Source organism: Hyla sarda, chromosome 1 (assembly GCF_029499605.1).
Source record: "Hyla sarda isolate aHylSar1 chromosome 1, aHylSar1.hap1, whole genome shotgun sequence".
Classification (NCBI taxonomy): Eukaryota; Metazoa; Chordata; class Amphibia; order Anura; family Hylidae; genus Hyla; species Hyla sarda.
The window spans coordinates 83454075-83476185 of record NC_079189.1 but is presented as its reverse complement, the minus strand read 5'-3'; the positions used below and the strand labels follow the sequence as shown (position 1 = coordinate 83476185).

The following is a 22111-nucleotide window of genomic DNA, read 5'->3' as shown; positions in this document are numbered from 1 at the left end:
ACAAAGAACTGCTCCACTGATCCTTGGTTTGAGAAATCTCCACTGTAAAGTTTATAAAAATTTAAGACAGCTTTGGTATTCAAGTTTGGTTCAAATGATATATGGGGTACATTTCTGATAAGGAGTTTGACTTTAAAGGTGTTCTGCTGAGGCTTGGATTACACTTGCCATTTCTTTCAAAACTTTATTCATTTTTTCAAAACATTATCCATTTTAGGGAATCATACATACTGACATCCTATAAAGGGGTTGTCCCATCATTAACACTCATCCTGCAGTATTTGGCTACCATGGGACTGCCAGGTAGCCAAATACTGCAGGATAAGAGTTAATGATGGGACAACCCCTTTAAAAGGATGTCAGTGAATGGAGTGGCAGTGTGCATGTCTGACTACTGTTCTAATCCAATGGGAACTTTGGAATCCCTATTCTCGAGACTGCAGGGGGTCCCAGCAGTCAAGCCCTGCAATGATACACTTTATCCACTACCCTGTGGATAAAGAGATATAAGTGTTAAAGGTAGGACAACTCCTTCTATATTCCACACATTATGAATATGTTTAAACTTCTCCGTATTTAAAATTGGATTATGAAATTATAAAAATATTTGTTCTTGATAATTATCTTTGGAAATATTCTGTACCGTAGTGCATGTTACAAAGTGTACAGCCAACGAAGCTTAGTGAAGAACTAAGGTTATTTTTAATAAGTAAAGGTTCTTTCTGTTGCTTTGGCTTAGACATTTTTTTTTAATTTGGCTTACATGGCTAAGACTTAACTACAATACCATATATAGCCCATGAAAGAAAGTGCCAATGTTTTTGAGGGGAAACAAACAGCACCCTTTCAGGGGAATCTGTCAGCTGTACTTTTTGCTAAGAGCTGCAGACACCTTTGGATAACTTTTAGGGTATGAAAGCAATCTGTACCTTTCCTGGAGCATATGTTGGTTGCCAAACATAAAAATAATCTTTTTATTTATAATTTAAAGGAGTCCACATCTATTGTTTGGAGACCAATACCATTTACAGTCTCATGGTATGCAAAACCGTTCTAGCTAAAGGCAATTTTACTAAATCTTCTTGAAGTCATTCTTTACCTTACCGTATTACCTTACCGTATTTTTCGCCATATAAGACGCACTTTTTCTTCCACAAAACTGTGCGTCTTATACGGCAAATACACACCTATCGCGGCGGTCCCTGCGGCCATCAACGGGCGGGACCCGCGGCTAATACAGGACATCACTGATCGCGGTGATGTCCTGTATTAACCCTTCAGACGCTGCGATCATAGCTGACCGCCACGTCTGAAGCTAAAGTGACACTAACCCGGCTGCTCAGTCGGGCTGTTCGGGACCGCCGCAGTGAAATCGCAGCATCCCGAACAGCTTACAGGACACCAGGAGGGACCTTACCTGCCTCCTCGGTGTCTGCTCCATGCCGGGATCCCCTGCATGGCCAGCGCTCTCCTTCGACGACATCACGTCGTCGCGCACGCCGTCCCGTCATCCAATAGAAGCGGCGTGCGTAGCGACGTGATGACGGCGACAGAGAGCGTGGATCCCGGGGAAGAAGACGTCCGGAGCGTCGGGGACACCACGGGACGGGGCGACATCTAGGGCAGCGGTGACAGGTCCGGAGCGCCGGGGACACGTGAGTATTACCTCCTATACCAGTGATCTTCAACCTGTGGACCTCCAGATGTTGCAAAACGCCAACGGCTGTCCGGGCATGCTGGGAGTTGTAGTTTTGCAACATCTGGAGGTCCGCAGGTTGAAGATCACTGTTTGGTTCAGAATCTTTTTTTTCTAGATTTTGCACCTTTAAAATTGGGTGCGTCTTATATACCGGTGCGTCCTATAGGGCAAAAAATACGGTAATTCATGTGGCAGGTTTCCTTAAAACATGTTCTACATATTTACATCTGCGTTTGTTTTAAATGAACTCACTTCATTACCTTAATATTGGTCTGTAAAAGTTACAAAATAGAAATAAAAAAAGAAGAAACAAAAACAAAAAAGAAACTTTGGTCAATTAAAATCAAACAATAAGTAATAAAGTTAAAGAGATAAAATATTTCTTCCTTCAGTTTTTCATTCTCATAGCTCTCCATACAACATCTGAATATAAGTGGCCTAGGGGGTCACCACTCCTTAAACTGCACCCTACAAACCTCCAGGAGCCCCTGATTGCACTTGCTTTGATTCCACATGAAGCAATGGCTTTACATGTGATTGTATAGATAAAAAAAACAGCAACATAATACTTTAACATTTCCATCTGATGGACCAATACATGACTGGTTACATGGTTTGCCCTGCAAATGCAATTGTAACATAAGTAAATAAAACATCTCTGTCTCTCGTACGTTGGTCCAATATAAGGAGTTAAATACTCTGTCATAGACAAATGATCAACATCTATAAAAAGTGTTCAGGTAGAACATTATAACACATGATAAATAATAGTAGTATCCTTTACGCATATCCTTCACAATAAAGCTTTATGTCTTCCATGATTCTGTAGCTCTTTGGAATGTGCAGACGACATTGAAAACTTGTAGGCTATAGTCTCACTGTGACAACACAAGCCCCCGCTCTACCAAGGCACAATGGGGCAACCTGTAAGAGCAAAGAGAAAATCTTGTCAGCTTGCTATTGTCAAGTATAAACCAAACCCATATATAAGTAGTTGTCTAGATTAGAAAAGCTTTATACTAAAATTCATGCAAAGCTTCTAGACCTCAATGTACATGTTTAGTTTTATTTTGCAGCTCTGCACTGTGTCAGTCCCTGGTATTCCCTTTTCCAACCAAGTGTAACCATTCCTGTTATCATAGAGAAATGTCGCAGCACACTGAGGTTAGAAACAAATGCTTTTTTTGTCCTTAAAACCTGCCACATTCGGCACATTTTCTGGAGGCCAAAAATGTTGTGGCCAGATGTTGGTTGAGAGTCCATAGTCTACCTAAATGATATTTTTTGGCAGTGCTCAGAGGCTCAGTTGCAGTATCTCGCTCCCCCCTGATTGTTAGAAAAGATAACTGCTCAAGTTATAAGGGCCCAGCAGGTGACCCACCGCTCCCAGTCAAACTTATCAGATAGTAGCAAAAACTCTCGGTAAATAACCAAAGAATATGGGGAGTGACTATATTAAAACATAACTTTTACTAAGTATTCCAAAATAATGTCAGTGCTGCATCCAGTGTGGATGACTAAGTGCAATTGCCGGACAAAACATAGAAATAATAATCTCAATACTCATCATGGGTTCATGGATCGAATATGCCAAAAGTATAGAGTTAAGAGATAGTAAAATCGTATTAAATACTATCACACTCAATGTGATTTTGCTCATAAGGTTTCTCTAGAAAAAAGGTTTCTCAACGCGTTTCTGCCGAAGTGCCTCGGCGTCCTCAGGGGAAAACCTTATAGAGTGTTTTTACATAAATAAAAAAATTGCCAAACATAACCCTAACAGCCTGATACAGGTCCGATGCTTATAATGTCAAGCAATCTTAGAACCAAATAGCTGTAGAGGTAGCCGCAGGACATCAGGTACCTAGAAAAAAAGAGAGAGGACACAATATGGTATAGAGTGGGGGAAATCCATATTCACTTTTCAATAATTCCCCCTCAGCCTCTACTCACATGCAGGCAATGCTGCCTAGGTATACCTGAAAAAAAAGCACAAAAGGAAAAAAACAAAACCTATTCACTCATTGTCCTGTAAAGAGAATCAAGGAGACAGTATCTGCTCCATATGTTTGTTACTCACGGTTACGATGACAGGCGCGGCTAAGATACTCCATGCGCATGCACAGAATAGCGGCGATCCCGGTCGCTTAAACGGCTAAGTGTTTACATAGGCTCAGTTCAGTTCAATCTTGTCAATAGACGCGACGATCGCAATAAAAAAAAAAAAAAAAGATATGTATCCAAATCTCATAATGAAAGAAGGTAGGTATACGAGGTCATGTAAGGAGGGGCATGTCACCATATTACCTGTATATGTAATAGGTTTTGTTCTCAAATAGAAACAGCAAATATGGACTCTCTCCAACACTGGACCAATACTTGAAACATTTAGTGATATATAGATGTATTCTTTAAAACATAGTGTGTATCTCAGATATTAGGTATAAGTTTAAGGAGTATAAGGGGTATAGTGTCACTAGATGTGAATTATTCATTGCAAAAGAGAGACCCACCAAACCATAGAAACCACCTATGTGCCCACTTATGAATTGGGCACTATTGCCACTAATGGTAGTGGTGGGAATCAGAGGATCCGTGGGTGTCTCATGTGCAAACATAATGGTGGAAGTATGCAAGAGCTAGGTGTATTAAAAGGACACGGTCTCCTAGGGGTAGGAAGCCCTATAAGGGGAGTGTGACAAGAGTATAATATGGGCCTAATGGGTCCTACCAATCCCTACACTAACTAGTCAGCCCTACTCCTAGGCAGGATGATCAGCCCTAAAAAGGGCGATCCCGCTCTCCAGCCTCCTATGGAGCCCTGTATCCCCTAGCTCGGGATGGTGACACTAACTTGGAGAGCCTACTAAGACCCTCACTATCTACCTGTCAGTCACCAGAACAGGAGACCGTGTCAAAGGAAGCAGGCAAAATTCAGCTGTTCATTTAAACCTGTTGGGTAGGTTCTGTTATACCTGTTGGCTATTTGTGGTATATCAGAGATTTCCTCCGAGAGGTCATTATCCATAATGGATGGATAATGACCTCTCAGAGGAAATCTCTGATATACCGCAAATAACCTATAGGAGAGGGCGCAACTTAGGTGATATTCTAACACACAGCCATCTAGCCCCTGATCTTAGATCACGAGAAACATGGCTAGATAGAGCCCCTAAACCCCTAGGAACGTTTTCTTGCGGTCGATGTAAGGCATGCCCCAATATCTTTAGGACAAGTAATTTTTCTGGACCGGGCAACACTAGGATGAACATTAGACAGTTTATTAATTGTAATTCCCGTTACTAGTCTACATGGCCACATGTGAATGTGGCCTAAGATATATCTGCAAAACTATCAGGGAGTTTAAGAAGCGCGTGTTGGAACATCTGGGGGATATCAAACACAATGATGATACCCCCCTAGCAAGACATATCAATACTGTGCATACAGGGAATTATAAAAATCTCAAATTCATTGGCATTGAAAAAATGACACCGTCAGTTAGAGGAGGGGACCTTGATCGACTACTTCTTCAGAAAGAGAGCAGGTGGATTCATCGACTTAACACAACCTACCCAACAGGTATAATACAACCTACCCAACAGGTTTAAAATGAACAACTGAATTTTACCTGCTTCCTTTGACACGGTCTCCTGTTCTGGTGACTGACAGGTAGATAGTGAGGGTCTTAGTAGGCTCTCCAAGTTACTGTCACCATCCCGAGCTAGGGGATACAGGGCTACATAGGAGGCTGGAGAGCGGGACCGCCCTTTTTAGGGCTGATCATCCTGCCTAGGAGTAGGGCTGACTAGTAAGTGTAGGGACTGGAAGGACCCATTAGGCCCATATTATACTCTTGTCACACTCCCCTTATAGGGCTCCCTACCCCTAGGAGACCGTGTCCTTTAATACACCTAGCTCTTGCATACTTCCACCATTATGTTTGCACATGAGACACCCACGGAACCATTAGTGGCAAAAGTGCCCAATTCATAAGTGGGCACATAGGTGGTTTCTATGGTTTGGTGGGTCTCTCTTTTGCAATGAATAATTCACATCTAGTGACACTATACCCCTTTAAAAACTTATACCTTATATCTGAGATACACACTATGTTTTAAAGAATACATCTATATATCACAAAATGTTTCAAGTATTGGTCCAGTGTTGGAGAGAGTCCATATTTGCTGTTTCTATTTGAGAACAAAACCTATTACATATACAGGTAATATGGTGACATGCCCCTCCCTCCTTACATGACCTCTTATACCTACCTTCTTTCATTATGAGATTTGGATACATATCTTTTTTTATTGCGATCGTCACGTCTATTGACAAGATTGAACTGAGCCTAGGTAAACACTTAGCCGTTTAAGCGACCGGGATCGCCGTTATTCTGTGCATGCGCAAGGAGTATCTTAGCCGCGCCTATCAGAGGCGTATGACGGGGCGCGGCTCTCTGACACATGTGTCCGGGCGACCGGATATAACATCAGACGCCGCTAACATGTGGTGTGTGCAGTGAAGCCGGGGATCGCGGCTGCCTCCTCAAGCAGGTTTGCACATCACCACTCTTTCTGAAGCCTGGACATCGTAACCATGAGTAACCAACATATGGAGCAGATACTGTCTCCTTGGTTCTCTTTACAGGACAATGAGTGAATAGGTTGTTTTTTTTTCCCTTTTTTTCAGGTATACCTAGGCAGCATTGCCTGCATGTGAGTAGAGGCTGAGGGGGAATTATTGAAAAGTGAATATGGATTTCCCCCACTCTATACCATATTGTGTCCTCTCTCTTTTTTTCTAGGTACATGATGTCCTGCGGCTACCTCTACAGCTATTTGTTTCTAAGTTTGCTTGACATGATAAGCATCGGACCTGTATCAGGCTGTTAGGGTTATGTTTGGCAATTTTATTATTTATGTAAAAACACTCTATAAGGTTTTCCCCTGAGGACGCCGAGGCACTTCGGCAGAAACGCGTCGAGAAACCTTTTTTCTAGAGAAACCTTATGAGCAAAATCACATTGAGTGTGATAGTATTTAATACGATTTTACTATCTCTTATCTCTATCTGGGCATATTCGATCCATGAACCCATGATGAGTATTGAGATCATTATTTCTATGTTTTGTCCGGCAATTGCACTTAGACATCCACACTGGATGCAGCACTGATATTATTTTAGAATACTTAGTAAAAGTTATATTTTAATATAGTCACTCCCCATATTCTTTGGTTATTTACCGAGAGTTTTTGCTACTCCCCCCCTGATTGTGGCAATTTTTCTCTTCTAGACCTCTATAGGTTCAAAAAACAAAAACAAAACAAAAAAACTGGAAAAAACTGCAGATGTACATGTATTTTTCTAGTGTTATTTCTTCACTAGAAGTCCTGAAATCACATGATGAAATAATCACATAACTCCTGACGTGAGAAAAAAAAATGCCACATAAAATATTAAATTTGTGTCTCACATTGGTTGGACACTATAAATCTGTGCGAGGGACACATCATATTTACAAGGGGGATTGTAATAGCCAGTCATTGATTATCGCTTTCCTGCCAAGTCAAATACAGGGGTGTGGCCTGGGGGTAAAAAGGAGGAATTACCATGTGCCAAATAAAGCTCCAGGATTTAAGCAGAGTTTAACCTAATAGTCTTAACTAATAGTCTTACCCAGAGGTTCCCAACCTGGGGGTACAAGTATCCCCAGGGGCACTAGGCAGTTTTCCAGGGTGTACTTGAAAGAAAATCTGTAATGGTGGCCGCAGCCACTGGTCACTGGCCACAGCACAGCAGAGGAGAAGCACAGGCGCCAGGCTGCTGAGGACAGTACCTTTCATTAGCTTTGGTGCTCCACTGCTCCTGGGAACCGGGGACCTACTGTTATGAGTCATAGCAACAGGTCCCCAGACCGGTGGAGCACTGAAGTGGGACAGTATGGAGGCCTACAACTATATATATGGGGGCATTTGGGGGGCCTAAAACTATATATGGGGGCACATAAGGGGCCTAACTACTTAATAGGGACACAAAGTGGGAACCATTACTGTGTGGGGCAATACCCATGGGAAGTCTGTAAAGAGGTGAGTATTATTGTACTGGAGAAAGGACCCTAAAATGTTTGTTTGGCTAGTTCTGGGAGACAAGTCTTGGATGGAAGAAATTTTAAAGGGGTACTCCAGTGGAAACTTTTTTTTTTTTTTTTTTTTTAACCCCTTCCCGACCTATGACATACAGGTACGTCATGACTGGGAAGGTGTTCCCGACCTATGACATACCTGTACGTCATGAGGATACCCGCCGCTATTTGCGGCACCGCTCTGGTCCCGGTAAGATGGTGGCTACCACTGATAGCCAGCCACCTAACCTCGGAACCCAGGGGGGTTTCGTCACCCCCCCCCTCACCACGATCGCTGCCATCAGCTAGTCAAATCTGACAAGCTGATGGCAGCATTTCGCGCGGAAAATCCCGTTATCCTGCCCGGTAACAGGGATCATCGGTGGTGTTAGGTGCTGTAAATCACAGCACCAATCACCACCGATGTTTACATTACAAGTTTCTGTTGCGGTCCAGCTGCGATTGGCTGGACTGGAGGGACCGCACCAATCGCAGCCAAACCACCTAATGTAAATACTAAACACCGCTCTGATCAGCTTCATTCTGTGTCCCCTTGTTGAGCAGAGCCGTGTTATCTTAGTTATAAAGTGATAAAAGTGTGCTCCAGTATCCCCCCAGTAGCCCCCAGTGTCCTACCGGAGTCCCCCGTCCTGCCTGTGGAGCTCCGACAGCTTGCTCTCCTTCCTGTGTTCTTCCGTGTAGTGAAGAACATATTAAAAAAAAAAAAAAAAAAGTCCAGCGTTTGCTGTTTAGCTGTTATAACAGGTTTGATCTACAGGTCAAAGTCTGCAACTACAGTCTCCCTGTAGTGCAGCTTCAGATTTTTTTTTTCTGTTATAAAAAAAAGTTAAAAAAAAAGTTTAAAAATATTATATATAATATATATATATATATATATATATATATATATATATATATATATATATAAAGTTGTTAAGTTGTTAGGAGTTTAGGTTCCTGTGGATAGGCAGGTTGTTAGGGTGGCGGACGTCTAGGTTAGGCGCATAGGAGTCGGCGTCCGTTTTTTTCCCCCCAATAAATCCATCTTAGTAGTTAGGAGTTTAGGTTCCTGTGGATAGGCAGGTTGTTAGGGTGGCGGACGTCTAGGTTAGGCGCATAGGAGTCGGCGTCCGTTTTTTCTTCATAAATTCATCTTAGTTTATTAGTTTAGGTTCCAGTTATAGGCAGTTAGGGTGACAACATTTAGTCTACGTGATAGGAATTGGCGTCCGTTTAAAAAAAAAAAAAAGCATTAGGGACATTTAGCAAAAAAAGCTCTTATATTTTTCACATCCCCCACACGTGTTAAATCACCACATACACCCCTACCTGACATACCCCCCACACGTGTAAAAAAGCATTACATACCCCCTATCCCAAATTTGAAAAACCCACCCTATATAATGTCCCGACCAACCCGGTCAGCGCAAAGGGTGTTTACAGTGGCAGAGGCGTACAACATTCTTGCCTCTGATACGGAGACGGACTATGATTCAGAAGAGGAATACGTCCCATTCCTATTGCAGTCCTCCTCCTCATCCTCCTCCAGTAGTGATGAGGAACCAAGACAAAGGCGCCGCAGGACACTGCCTGAGCCTGCACCACAACCAAGTGAACCTGTTTGGACCCCAGTCCCTGAAAGTTATGAGGCCAAGATTCCTGATTTTGTGGCCAGCTCAGGTATCCAATTCAATACGGATGGCCTTACTGAAATAGATTATTTCAAATATTTTTTTTCGGATGAATTGGTCAACTTGATTGTAGAACAGACCAATTTATACGCGCAACAATTTTTGGCCCAGAATACCACGTCATCATTTTCGAACTGGACCCCTGTCACTTCTAATGAAATGCTGAAGTTTTGGGGCCTTGTGCTCCATTTGGACATAGTGAAAAAGTCGGAAACTAGGCAGTATTGGAGTGCGGACATGCTGTACCACACCCCACTGTACAGCAACACTATGCTCTGCAAAAGATTTGAGGCAATCCTTAAATTCCTACACTATAATGACAATGCCCACCCCCAAATGATCCCTCTTTTAATCGCCTCTATAAACTTCGGCCAATACTTGACCATTTTGCTGCCAAGTTTTCAGAGGCATACATCCCAGAAAAGAATATTTGTGTGGATGAATCCCTAGTCCACTTCAAAGGCCGGCTGAAATTCCGTCAGTATCTGCCCAATAAAAGGGCGAGGTACGGAATTAAATTATATAAGCTTTGCGAAAGCATCTCGGGTTACACTCTTAAATTTAGAGTTTACGAAGGAAAAGACAGCGTTATTGAGCCCCCCGAATGCCCCCCCTCTCTTGCAGTAAGTGGTAAAATTGTCTGGGACATGGTGTTTCCACTTTTGGACAAAGGGTATCACCTTTACATGGACAATTTTTACTCTAGCCTGCCTCTCTTTCAGTGCCTTGCTGCCAGGGCTACTGTCGCCTGTGGCACTATTCGCAAGAACCAGCGAGGCCTCCCCAAGACACATATTGCGCAACCACTGCCAAGAGGTGAGAGCAGGGCACTTTGCAGCAATAACATCTTGCTGCTAAAATACAAGAGAGACAAGAGAGATGTCCTTATCTTGACATCTATCCATAGCAGCGGCTCCACCACTGTCCCAGTACGAGGCACAAGTTCCACCGTCTCCAAGCCAGATTGCATTCTGGATTATAACAAAAACATGGGAGGGGTGGACTTATCCGACCAAGTCCTAAAACCGTACAATGCCATGAGAAAAACGAAGGTCTGGTATAAAAAGCTTGTGGTGCACATTGTGCAGATGGCACTGTACAACGCATACGTGCTCTCATGTAATGCAGGTGGGACAGGGACATTTCTTGAGTTTCAAGAAACTGTTATTAAGGCCCTCATTTCTGGAGACCGAGAGGAGGAGAGCCCCAGTACTTCATCAGCGGCGTACAACCGTATTGTACCTGGCCAACATTTTCCCAATGTTATCCCCCCTACCTGAAAAAAGGGAAGGAGCCAGAAGAGATGTAGAGTCTGCTACCAAAAAGGCATCAGAAAGGAAACCACTTACCACTGTGAAACTTGCCCCGATAACCCTGGCCTGTGCATCAAAGATTGTTTCAAAGAGTTTCACAAATCCCTAAATTACTAAATTTTTCTTTTATTAACCCTAATATCCCCTTTTTATCCCCATTCTCTGCAGTTTCTATATGTCCCCACATCTAAAATCCAACCTCAATTTGGCACCCATAACCCATTCCGTAATCATTTTAATTTTACCCCAAAACCATTCCAGCATAATCTGCGGTACAGTGTGCCGTATGTTCTCATTATACCCCAAAACCATTCCAGCAAAATCTGCAGTACTGTATGCCGCAAATTTTAGTTTTTCCACTGTACTGGTACCACAGTGGGAATGCAGCTGGTGTGAGAAAATATATTCTGCAAAATCCTCATCCAAAATGCAAAAAAGGCGCTGCATTCCTTTTGTGCCTTGCTGTGTGCCCAAAAAGCAGTTTATGACCACATATGGGGTACCGCTACATTCAGGAGAAGTTGGGTAATAAAATTTGGGGTGCTATTATTCTCGTGTTCCTTGTGAAAATTTTAAAAATTGGGTAACCCCAGCATTTTAGTGTTAAAAAATCTAATTTTTCAATTTATGGCTCACTTTTCAAAAAACCTGTGAGGTGTAAATACTCACTGTAACACTGTTACATTCCATGAGGGGTCTAGTTTCCAAAATGGTATGCCATGTGTTTTTTTTTTTGCTGTCCTGGCACCATAGGGGCTTCCTAAATGCGGCATGCCCCCAGAGCAAAATTTGCTTCCAAAAAGTCAAATGTGACTCCTCCTCTTCTGAGACCTGTAGTGCGCCAGCAGAGCACTTTTGACCCCCATATGAGGTGTTTTCTGAATCGGGAGAAATTGGGCTTCAAATTTTGGGGGGTATTTACTGCTTTAACCCTTTGTAAAAATGTAAAATTTTTGGAAAACCAAGCATTTTAGGTAAAAATATATATATATATATATATATATATTTTACATATGCAAAAGTCGTGAAACCCCTGTGGGGTATTAAGGTTCACTTTACCCCTTGATACGTTCCCTGAGGGGTCTAGTTTCCAAAATGGTATGCCATGTGTTTTTTTTTGTTGTGTTCTGGCACCATAGGGGTTTCCTAAAGGTAACATGCCCCCCAAAAACCATTTCAGAAAAAGGTTCTCTCCAAAATCCCCTTGTCGCTCCTTCCCTTCTGAGCCCTCTACTGCACCCGCCGAACACATTACATAGGCATATGAGGTATGTGCTTACTCGAGAGAAATTGGGCTACAAATACAAGTAAAAATGTTCTCCTTTTACCCCTTGCAAAAATTCAAAAATTGGGTCTACAAGAACATGCGAGTGTAAAAAATGAAGATTTTGAATTTTCTCCTTCACTTTGCTGCTATTCCTGTGAAACACCTAAAGGGTTAAAACACTTACTGAATGTCATTTTGAATACTTTGGGGGGTGCAGTTTTTATAATGGGGTCATTTATGGGGTATTTCTAATATGAAATCCACTTCAAAACTGAACTGGTCCCTGAAAAATAGCGAGTTTGAAAATTTTGTGAAAAATTGGAAAATTGCTGCTGAACTTTGAAGCCCTCTGGTGTCTTCCAAAAGTAAAAACTTGTCAATTTTATGATGCAAACATAAAGTAGACATATTGCATATGTGAACTAAAAATTTTTTCATTTTGAATATCCATTTTCCTTACAAGCAGAGAGCTTCAAAGTTAGAAAAATTCTAAATTTTCAAATTTTTCATTACATTTTGGGATTTTTCACCAAGAAAGGATGCAAGTTACCACAAAAATTTACCACCATGTTAAAGTAGAATATGTCACGAAAAAACACTCTCGGAATCAGAATGATAACTAAAAGCATTCCAGAGTTATTAATGTTTAAAGTGACAGTGGTCAGATGTTCAAAAAATGGCCGGGTCATAAGGTGTAAAATGGGCTGGGTCATGAAGGGGTTAATCAGCTGGTGCCAGAAATCTAAACAGATTTGTAAATTACTTCTATTAAAAAATCTTAATCCTTCCAGTACTTGTTCGCTGCTGAATACTACAGAGGAAACTCTTTTCTTTTTGGAACACAAAGCTCTCTGCTGACATCATGAGCACAGTGCTCTCTGCTGACATCTCTGTCCATTTTAGGAACTGTCCAAAGCAGCATATGTTTGCTATGGGGATTTTCTCCTACTCTGGACAGTTATTAAAATGGACAGAGATGTCAGCAGAGAACACTGTGCTCTTGATTCAGTAGTGAGCTATGTGTTCCAAAAAGAAAAGAATTTCCTCTGTAGTATTCAGCAGCTAATATGTACTGGAAGGATTAAGATTTTTTAATAGAAGTAATTTACAAATCTCAAAAAGGTGCAGCTCACAACAAAAAGTGCAAGATAATTAAAGCTATAACCAGTCCCCATCGGCGTCCAAGGAAACATAAGAGTCAAATTTATAGCTTTTACCTCAAGGACCTCACCATCTAAGGTGCATAATGATATGTGTGGAAACGTTAAAAAATTGAATAGAAAACAGCATCACTGGTATAAAAATGTAATTCAATAAAATAAATTAATAAACTACACATATAAAGGTACTAATAAATACCCCACTGGGCCCTAGTGGAGTATCAATAATGAATAGATATAACTGTAGAATGCTAGTTGAGCATATATGTATCTGCAGTCCGATAGTCCGGCACCTAGTTTGAATGTCCGTTTACGGAACGGATGATAAAAAAGCACTTGATAGAAATATTATATATAGTCAGACTCCAGGTAGTCGGTAGATTAAATAATTAAAATATTGAAAGAACAATAATGGTTGTATTTCTCACCGCCAGTAGCCGCCTGGTTCTCACTGGCCTGGACCGATGTATTGCGGCTGTTGTAAGTTCTCCCGTATGTCCACGAGATAGTAAATAGTGGTCTCACACTGTGTTCGCAGCCCCGATGGCAGTGGGGTGCGACGCGATGGTCCGAGCAATATCCTGCAACCGCTCCACAGAGGTCAGCTGACGGTGACAGAGCCGACACTCCGGCAGGAGTGTCAGCACACATGGGAGCGGCGTCCCATGTGGAGATCTGGGATCCGGGAGATGTGAAAGGTGAGATGCCGCCAAACAAAGCGGGAAACTGGAGCATGGATTAACTCCTCAAATGCCGGGACATCCACAGTTAGGTGCGGATACTGGTGGTTAGGTGCGTACCAGCAAATAGTGTGAATAGTTCCAAGTCCATAGGAAGTCCATACACAGCATTTTTCGCCGTATAAGACGCACTTTTTCTTCCCCAAAACTGGGGGGGAAAAGTTGGTGCGTCTTATAAGGCGAATACACACCTATTGCGGCGGTCCCTGCGGCCATCAATGGCCGGGACCCGCGGCTAATACAGGACATCACCGATGGCGGTGATGCCCTGTATTAACTCTTTCGACACGGCGATCAAGGCTGATCGCCGTGTCTGAAGCAAAAATAACACTAACCCGGCTGTTCAGTCGGGCTGTTAGGGACCGCCGCGGTGAAATCGCGGCGTCCCTAACCGCTTACAGGACACCGAGAGGGACCTTACCTGCCAGAGCGGCGGGGACACGTGAGTACTACCTCCTATACCAGTGGTCTTCAACCTGCGGACCTCCAGATGTTGCAAAACTACAACGGGCATAATGGGAGTTGTAGTTTTGCAACATCTGAAGGTCCGCAGGTTGAAGATCACTGTCCTATACTTCACATTGTATTTGGTTCAGAATCTTTTATTTTCTAGATTTTTATCCTATAAAACTAGGTCTTATATGCCGGAGCGTCTTATACAAAAAATACGGGGTATATATATATATATATATATATATATATATATATATATATATATATATATATATATAGTCGAAAACTAGAAGCAGAGCTGCAGCTTATGGCCAAAGCATCGTTTTTTTTTTTAAAGGTAGAATACCCCTTTGAGGACCTGTTTTGAATAAAAATTGTTGTTAGTTAACTATAAAGAATAACTGTATTTATCCCTATAGAATCTCTTTCCGATGTACTTGGATGACAAAATTCAGAATAACTCTACTCCTCAAATATAGGTGGGAAAAGATGTACAGGAAACTCCTCTCTTATGATATTTGTAGAGCCACCGCTAGTGAATTTGCTCATATACAAATTACATTTTTGGCACATGTCCTCGGGGATGTGTACACATGAAAATCAAGGTTACCTTGTACAGGTATATTCTCCCTTTTGTGCATGCAATCTGAGTCTTATGAGCAAAGTTAAAGGATATCAGTAATGCAAAGTATTGTAATATCAATAAACATAACAATGTGTTAGTGCCAAAAGTAGTTTTACTGACCTGCGTCCATTCATTTGTTTGTGGGTCATAAGCCTCCACATTATTCAGATAGCTCTGTCCATCATACCCGCCAACAGCATACAGTTTGTCACCCAACAGACAGACACCTACTGCATCCCTGCTAATACTCATGGAGGCCACCGAAGTCCACATGTCCGTTTTGGGATCATACCTATAAAATTATATTAGCAAATATAGTTTTACATGTCAATCTCTAGATCCACTGGTTTTTATAAGTGGGGCTGGCAATTTAAGCCGCACACTTTATTGTCCTTTAGGCTGTGTGCCTTCCGAGGTATGTATACATGAGGTATGGTATATAAACAGAGCATATATATATATATATATATATATATATATATATATATATATTATACATACACACATACATATACACACACACATATATATATTATATAATATATATATATATATATATATATATATATATATATAACAAGGATAAGTTTGCCAGCACTACTGATACCAAAACTACTGCATGGACCTGGCATACAGGTGCACGCTGCTAGGCTGAATATACATAAACAGGAGAATACAGCTAGCAGTGGTACTCAATTTACTTCAATGAAACGGAGCTGCAGTGCCTCACACAACCTGGGGACAGGTGTGGTGCTATTTCATTAAAGGGGTACTTTAAAGAAATAGCAAACCTCTGCTGCTTTGGACAGTTCTTGATACGGACAGAGGTGTCAGCAGAGAGCACTCTGGCCAGACTGAAAAGAACTCCAGAAAGAAATACAACTTTCCGTGGAGCATACAGCAGCTGAGAAGTACTGGAAGGATTAAGTTTTCTAAATAGAAGTAATTTACAAATCTGTTTAACTTTGTGCCACCAGTTGATAAAAAAAAAAAAAATAATAATGTTTTCCCTTTAAATTCCTGGATAACCCCTTTAAAGTCTACAGGGATTGTGCCTGTCCGTGCACACACGTCAGCATATCATTATAACAGGTTGTTGATAAATTCATGCCACAGAAGGCAAAATTATGGTGCAAACACACCCTTAGTTTTTGGATTTTTTAATTTTTTTTTTTAACAGGTTGGTCTAGATCCCTCTGGAATTTGGACACAAAACAATTTTTTTTTTGTATCATTAGCACAAGTACACACACAAAAAAATAAATTACACAAATGTAAAGAGTTACCGTATTTTTCGCCGTATAAGACGCACTTTTTCTTCCCCCAAACTGGGGGGGGAAAGTTGGTGCGTCTTATACGGCGAATACACCCCTATCACGGCGGTCCCTGCAGCCATCAACGGCCGGGACCCGCGGCTAATACAGGACATCACCGATCGCGGTGATGCCCTGTATTAACCCTTCAGACACGGCGATCAAAGCTGACCACTGCGTCTGAAGGGAAAGGGACACTAACCTGGCTGCTCAGTCGGGCTGTTCGGGACCACCGCGGTGAAATCGCGGCGGTCCCGAACAGCTTACAGGACACCGGGAGGGACCTTAACTGCCTCCTCGGTGTCTGCTCCGTGCCGGGATCCCCTGCATGGCCGGCGCTCTCCTTCGACGTCATCACGCCGTCGCGCACGCTGTCCCGTCATCCAATAGGAGCGGCGTGCGTAGCGACGTGATGAAGGCGACAGAGAGCTTTGATTCCGGAGAAGAAGACGTCCGGAGAGTCGGGGACACCACGGGGACGCGGCGACAGCGATGGAGCGACATCCAGGGCAGCGGTGACGGGTCCGGAGCGGCAGGGACACGCGAGTATAACCTCCTATCCAGTGGACTTCAACCTGCGGACCAACGGCTGTCCGGACAAGCTGGGAGTTGTAGTTTTGCAACATCTGGAGGTCCGCAGGTTTAAGACCACTGTTGGGTTCAGAATCTTAATTTTTTTAGATTTTGCACCTATAAATTGGGTGCGTCTTATACGCCGGTGCGTCCTATAGGGCGACAAATACGGTACCTTTCTACACAGTCTGAAAGTCGAGAAGTTAAATTTGACGCCGGAGCATCATGTCCCCCAATCGCATATAAGAAACCATTCCATGTGGCTACCCCAACTCCCCCTCTTCTTTTGGACATCTGTGAGCACAAGGTCCACTTATTGGTGTGAGGGTCAAAGCATTCTACAGACTTGAGGCAAGAACTTCCATCCCGACCACCTACTGCATAAAGTCTGGAAGACAAAATCAAGACGTGCCATTGCCTCAAAGAATCAGAAATGCTCACAAAGTTGCAATTAACATGAATGCTAAAATACACTTTTACCTTTTAATGCAAAAACAAAGTTTGCTGCTTCTATAGCTATTCTAGATTTAACAAAATCTGAATTCATAGATATGCTTTGTCAGGTAGATACCAACTATGTTCAACGGGCTTTCCAGTAAAACTTTCATTGCCATTTTGGTATCATAGATATATCATTATAGACTAATAGACATACTAAAATATCACTATATGAATTTTTTTTTGTATCATAATACACAATCATCACAATCAATAATACCTATACCCAGAGTTATATATTTATACCCAGCAGTATGTGCATCAAAGATCCAATAAATTTACACGATGACAGAATATCAGGAAGGTTTTGGCTTAAAATTTGGAAATTTCTTATTGAAAACATGGCACAAAACATTTATTTACTCACTTTCCACCCAGGACTGCTACACCCACTGTGCTCCTCGGAGTTGACATACTAGCAACAAAGTTCCATTGCCTAGCCTGAGGATCCCACCGTTCCACTGTGTTAAGGTAGCTCCAACCATCGTGGCCACCAACAGCATACATAGGACCTTCTAAAACTGCCACACCTATTACATCAAAATGAGAGGATAAAGTGGTAACTTATATGTGTATAAGTTAAAGGGGTACTCCACTGGAAAACATTTAAAAAAAAAATTCAACTGGTGCCAGAAATTTAAACAGATTTGTAAATGACTTCTATTAAAAATCTTAAAGGGAACCAATCATCAGATTTTACCCTATATAACGCTTGGTAAAGCGTTATATAGGGTAAAATCTTTATTTTCACCATTCCCGGGGGATGCTCCTGCCCCCAGGGATGGTGAAGATATGAAGTTATAAACTAGTCGCCGCCGCCGTACGTAGTGACCTGGGCGGTGAGCTCTTCTCATCTACTCCCGTTCTTCGGCCGGGAGAGACGCCCCCTCCGCTTGATTGATGGGCCGCGTCATCGCTCTGCTTTGTCTGTTCAGTGAGCGGAACAATGACGCGGCCCATCAATCAAGTGGAGGGGGCGTCGCTGCCGGCCGAAGAATGGGAATAGGTGAGAAGAGCTCCCCGCCCAGGTGACTACTTACGGCGGCGGCGGTGACTAGTTTATAACTTCATATATTCACCATCCCTGGGGGCAGGAGCGTCCCCCGGGGATGGTGAGGACAACAATTTTACCCTATATAACGCTTTGCCAAGCATTATATAGGGTAAAATCTGATGATTGGTTCCCTTTAATCCTTCCAGTACTTAGCTGCTGTATGCTCCACAGGAAGTTCTTTTCTTTTTGAATTTCCTTTCTGTCTGACTACAGTGCTCTCTGCTGACACCTCTGTCCATGTCAGGAACTATCCAGAGCAGGAGAGGTTTGCTATGGGGATTTGCTCCTAATCTGGACAGTTCCTAAAATGAACAGAGGTGTCAGCAGAGAGCACTGTGGTCAGACAGAAAATATATTCAAAAAGAAAAGAACTTTCTTTGTAGTATATAACAGCTGATAAGTACTGGAAGGATTAAGATTTTTTACAAATCTGTTTAACTTTCTGGCACCAGTTGGTTTAAAAAAAAATGTTTTTCAGTGGAGTAACCCTTTAACAGGTGTTAGTAGTGACATCATATTCTACTTTATAGACCATGGACATTGCATAGAATGAATAATGTATCTAAATTGCAGTACATGCAGGTAAGTCATCATACAGGGCAGAATCCAATAATAGAATATATACCTTATGCTTAATATTATTATTATTATTATTATTATTTGCAACCTTCAGATGTCTGTGCTTACCAAGGCCATGCCGATGTGTAGACATAGGTGGCATAACACTCCACGTTTTGGTTTTAGGATTATAACACTCAACAGTATTCAATGTCTTCAGTCCATCCCTCCCTCCAACAACATACAGCTTGTCATCCAACACTGCAACACCGAACTGCAGCCTCCGTCCATTCATGTTTGCTACTGGGGTCCACATGTTGGTCCGCAGATCATACTTTTCAATACTAGTAGCTCCTAGATATCAAAAAGTTATTGTTATAACTTGTCTATAAGAGAAAGACAGTAAACAGAAATACAACAGCAGGGGTGTAACTGGTGGTGGGGGGATGTTGGGTTATGTACTTTTAGTGAGCTGGCTGCTGGGGGGGCACATGCCCCTTTGGACAAGTAAGAGAAATAGTGGAGAAAGAAAGGAAGAGAGGGGACAAAGGAAGGAAGGCTGGAGAGATAGGAAATAAAGAGAATCAAGGGTAAACTTGCAATCATATTAGCAGTTTTATTTAATTTTTACAAAAAGAAAAAGAAAGTGCACATTTGACATAAGTGGAATTTATCAATGCTTACACCAGAAAATTGGCAGATAAAATTAGCAAATTTTTGCCCAACGTGCTCCATTTTTGTGCTAAATACAGGAAAAGTCACATATTTTTGAGTAAAATGAGCCTTACGAAAAATATTGCAACTTTTATAAGCCAGAAAACTGGCATGCAAGCTTTAATAAATTCCCCTCCGCTAAATACACCACACAAGATACAAATGGCCATTAAAAAAAAAGCAAACAGTTTACACAAGTAATATATATTAAAAAAATAATATTATATATATATATATATATATATATAAATATATATATATATATATACACACACACACATATATACACATACACACACACACACACACAATGTAAGCTCTCACTCCTTGTCTGCTCTCTACTCTCCTCTCCATTTCCTTTACCCCTCTAAAGTCCAGAGCTGCTCTCCCACAGATCGGCGCAGACATGATGAGTCCTATTCATCAGAAAAGGGTCTGTGTATGGAGCTCGCTGGGCATCTTGCGGTTGCCTAAGTAACTATAGCGGACAGCATGAACTGTGTCTCTCCCAACCGATCTGTGCCGAAAAGTGTGCAAGAGAAGCTCTGAATGTACACATTAAAGGGGTACTCCTTTGCTAGAAATCTTATCCCCTATTCAAAGGATAGGGGATAAGATGTCCGATCGTGGTGGTTCGGCCGTTGGGACCCCCTGTGATCTCTATGGAGAAACTTGGCATTCTGAACGTTATATTTAGAATGCTGGGTTCAGGAGGCCGTGGTTGTGACGCCACGCTGACCACCGTCACGCTCCCTCCCATTGACAAGAATGAAGGGAGCGTGACATGACATCACGAGGGGGTGTGGGGTGACATCACGACCATGGCCTCCCGAACCTAATAACATTATGTTCAGAACGCCCGGCATCTACACGGAGAGCTTTAAATCCTTTGTAGCTCTTCCGTTACAGGTATATGCCTGAATTAAGCTTCAAGTATTACTCTAAATAGATTATCTTGATAGTAGCCATTTAAGTTACGGAGAGTATGGAGAAAAATATTAACACCCTATTTCTTATTCTATCCTAAACATCCCAGATATAATCATAGTAGTATGTAATTTCAGCCAGATAGAGCAGATTGTGTTTTCTGTATTTTCCACAATTATGGAATACTTCTACTCCATCCTACGCAGTGAGGATTTTTCCTTTCCATCCACTTGGCACTATTTTCTCATACATTAGAAAGATTCCCAGCTGTCCTATGATACAGCGCCAACTGTCATGAACTACTACAGGCTCTCTGTAATATATTATACATTTCACTATATTAATGTTACACATTGCAATTACTTTTCTGTTAAAGGAATACTACCATACTGACAACTTATCCCCTATCTAAAGGATAGGGGATAAGTTGCCTGATCGCACGGAGTCCCGCCGTTGGGGACCCCCACAATCTCACACACAGCACCCCGCTCTCATCAGGCCCCGGAGCGAACATCCCTCCAGGTCTGATGACTGCCGATCACGGGGTCGGAGTATCGTGACATCACGCCTCCGCCCCCTCAATGTAAGTCTATGGCAGGGGGCGAGACAGGTGTCTTGCCCCTGCCATAGACTTGCATTGAGGGGGCGGAGCGTGACGTCACATGGGGGCGGAGCTGTGACATCATGATCACCGGCCCAGTCATCAGGCCCGGAGCGGATGTTCGCTCCAGGGCCTGATGAGAGCGGGGTGCTGCGTGCGAGATTGCGGGGGTCCCCAGCGATCCCCTATCCTTTAGATAGGGGATAAGTTGTCAGCACGTTAGTACCCCTTTAAAGTCCCAGCATTTTACCTTTTGTGGCATCCATTCCACCAACAGCAAACAGCATCCCTACAGTGGACTTCCTGGGCTTTGTGCGAGGGCTCTGTAACATGGGTCTCCGCTCAGGCAATAAGTGGTATTTCATGGCTTCCATTATTAGTTTCTGACACTCAATGTCATCCCTAAATAGTGCATTATTTTCCATGTCTGCAAGAAACTAACAACAAGATACCATTTTATTAGAAATCCTACAGAAGGGTAGATGTTTTTCACAGCTGGTATCATGTCACCCCAAGGTACAATCAAGGGGTTCCAAGAGTACACGGACATAAGTTTTGATATAGTGCTTTTTGTTAGCTCTTTAACTAGCTCCATATAAGCTGCAGAACCCAATAGTAAACAAAAGATCAAAAGGAACTGGGGTCCATTCAAAACTTAGTTTGTCTATATCGTTCGACATTTTTTCTCTTTCTCGTAAAAGACTGAAGACCTGGCCCAGGCATCTTTGGAAAAATTACAGATAGCTCTGGCACTGTTATACAACCATGCCTGCCAAAAGTCTGCAACCAGTACATTTAACA

The 22111-nt window shown here is 42.3% G+C and overlaps 1 protein-coding gene across 3 annotated transcripts in view; it reads right to left on the bottom strand.

Moving 5' to 3' along the window:
* Window positions 1–325: 325 nt before the first annotated feature.
* The window catches only part of KLHL5 (kelch like family member 5), an 89274-nt gene continuing 67488 nt past the window's right edge, over window positions 326–22111 (bottom strand). For 2 of the 3 annotated variants that reach the window (XM_056556826.1, XM_056556836.1), the window contains exons 6-11: window positions 21561–21747; window positions 19198–19422; window positions 17824–17986; window positions 17134–17346; window positions 15193–15364; window positions 327–2623 (exon numbers count right to left, since the gene is read on the bottom strand). In XM_056556826.1, the coding sequence (XP_056412801.1) occupies window positions 2567–2623; window positions 15193–15364; window positions 17134–17346; window positions 17824–17986; window positions 19198–19422; window positions 21561–21747 (1017 nt within the window). In that variant the 3' untranslated portion in view covers window positions 327–2566. Of the gene's footprint in view, window positions 2624–15192; window positions 15365–17133; window positions 17347–17823; window positions 17987–19197; window positions 19423–21560; window positions 21748–22111 lie in introns of all 3 variants that reach the window. The other variant, XM_056556817.1, reaches the window with a different exon arrangement.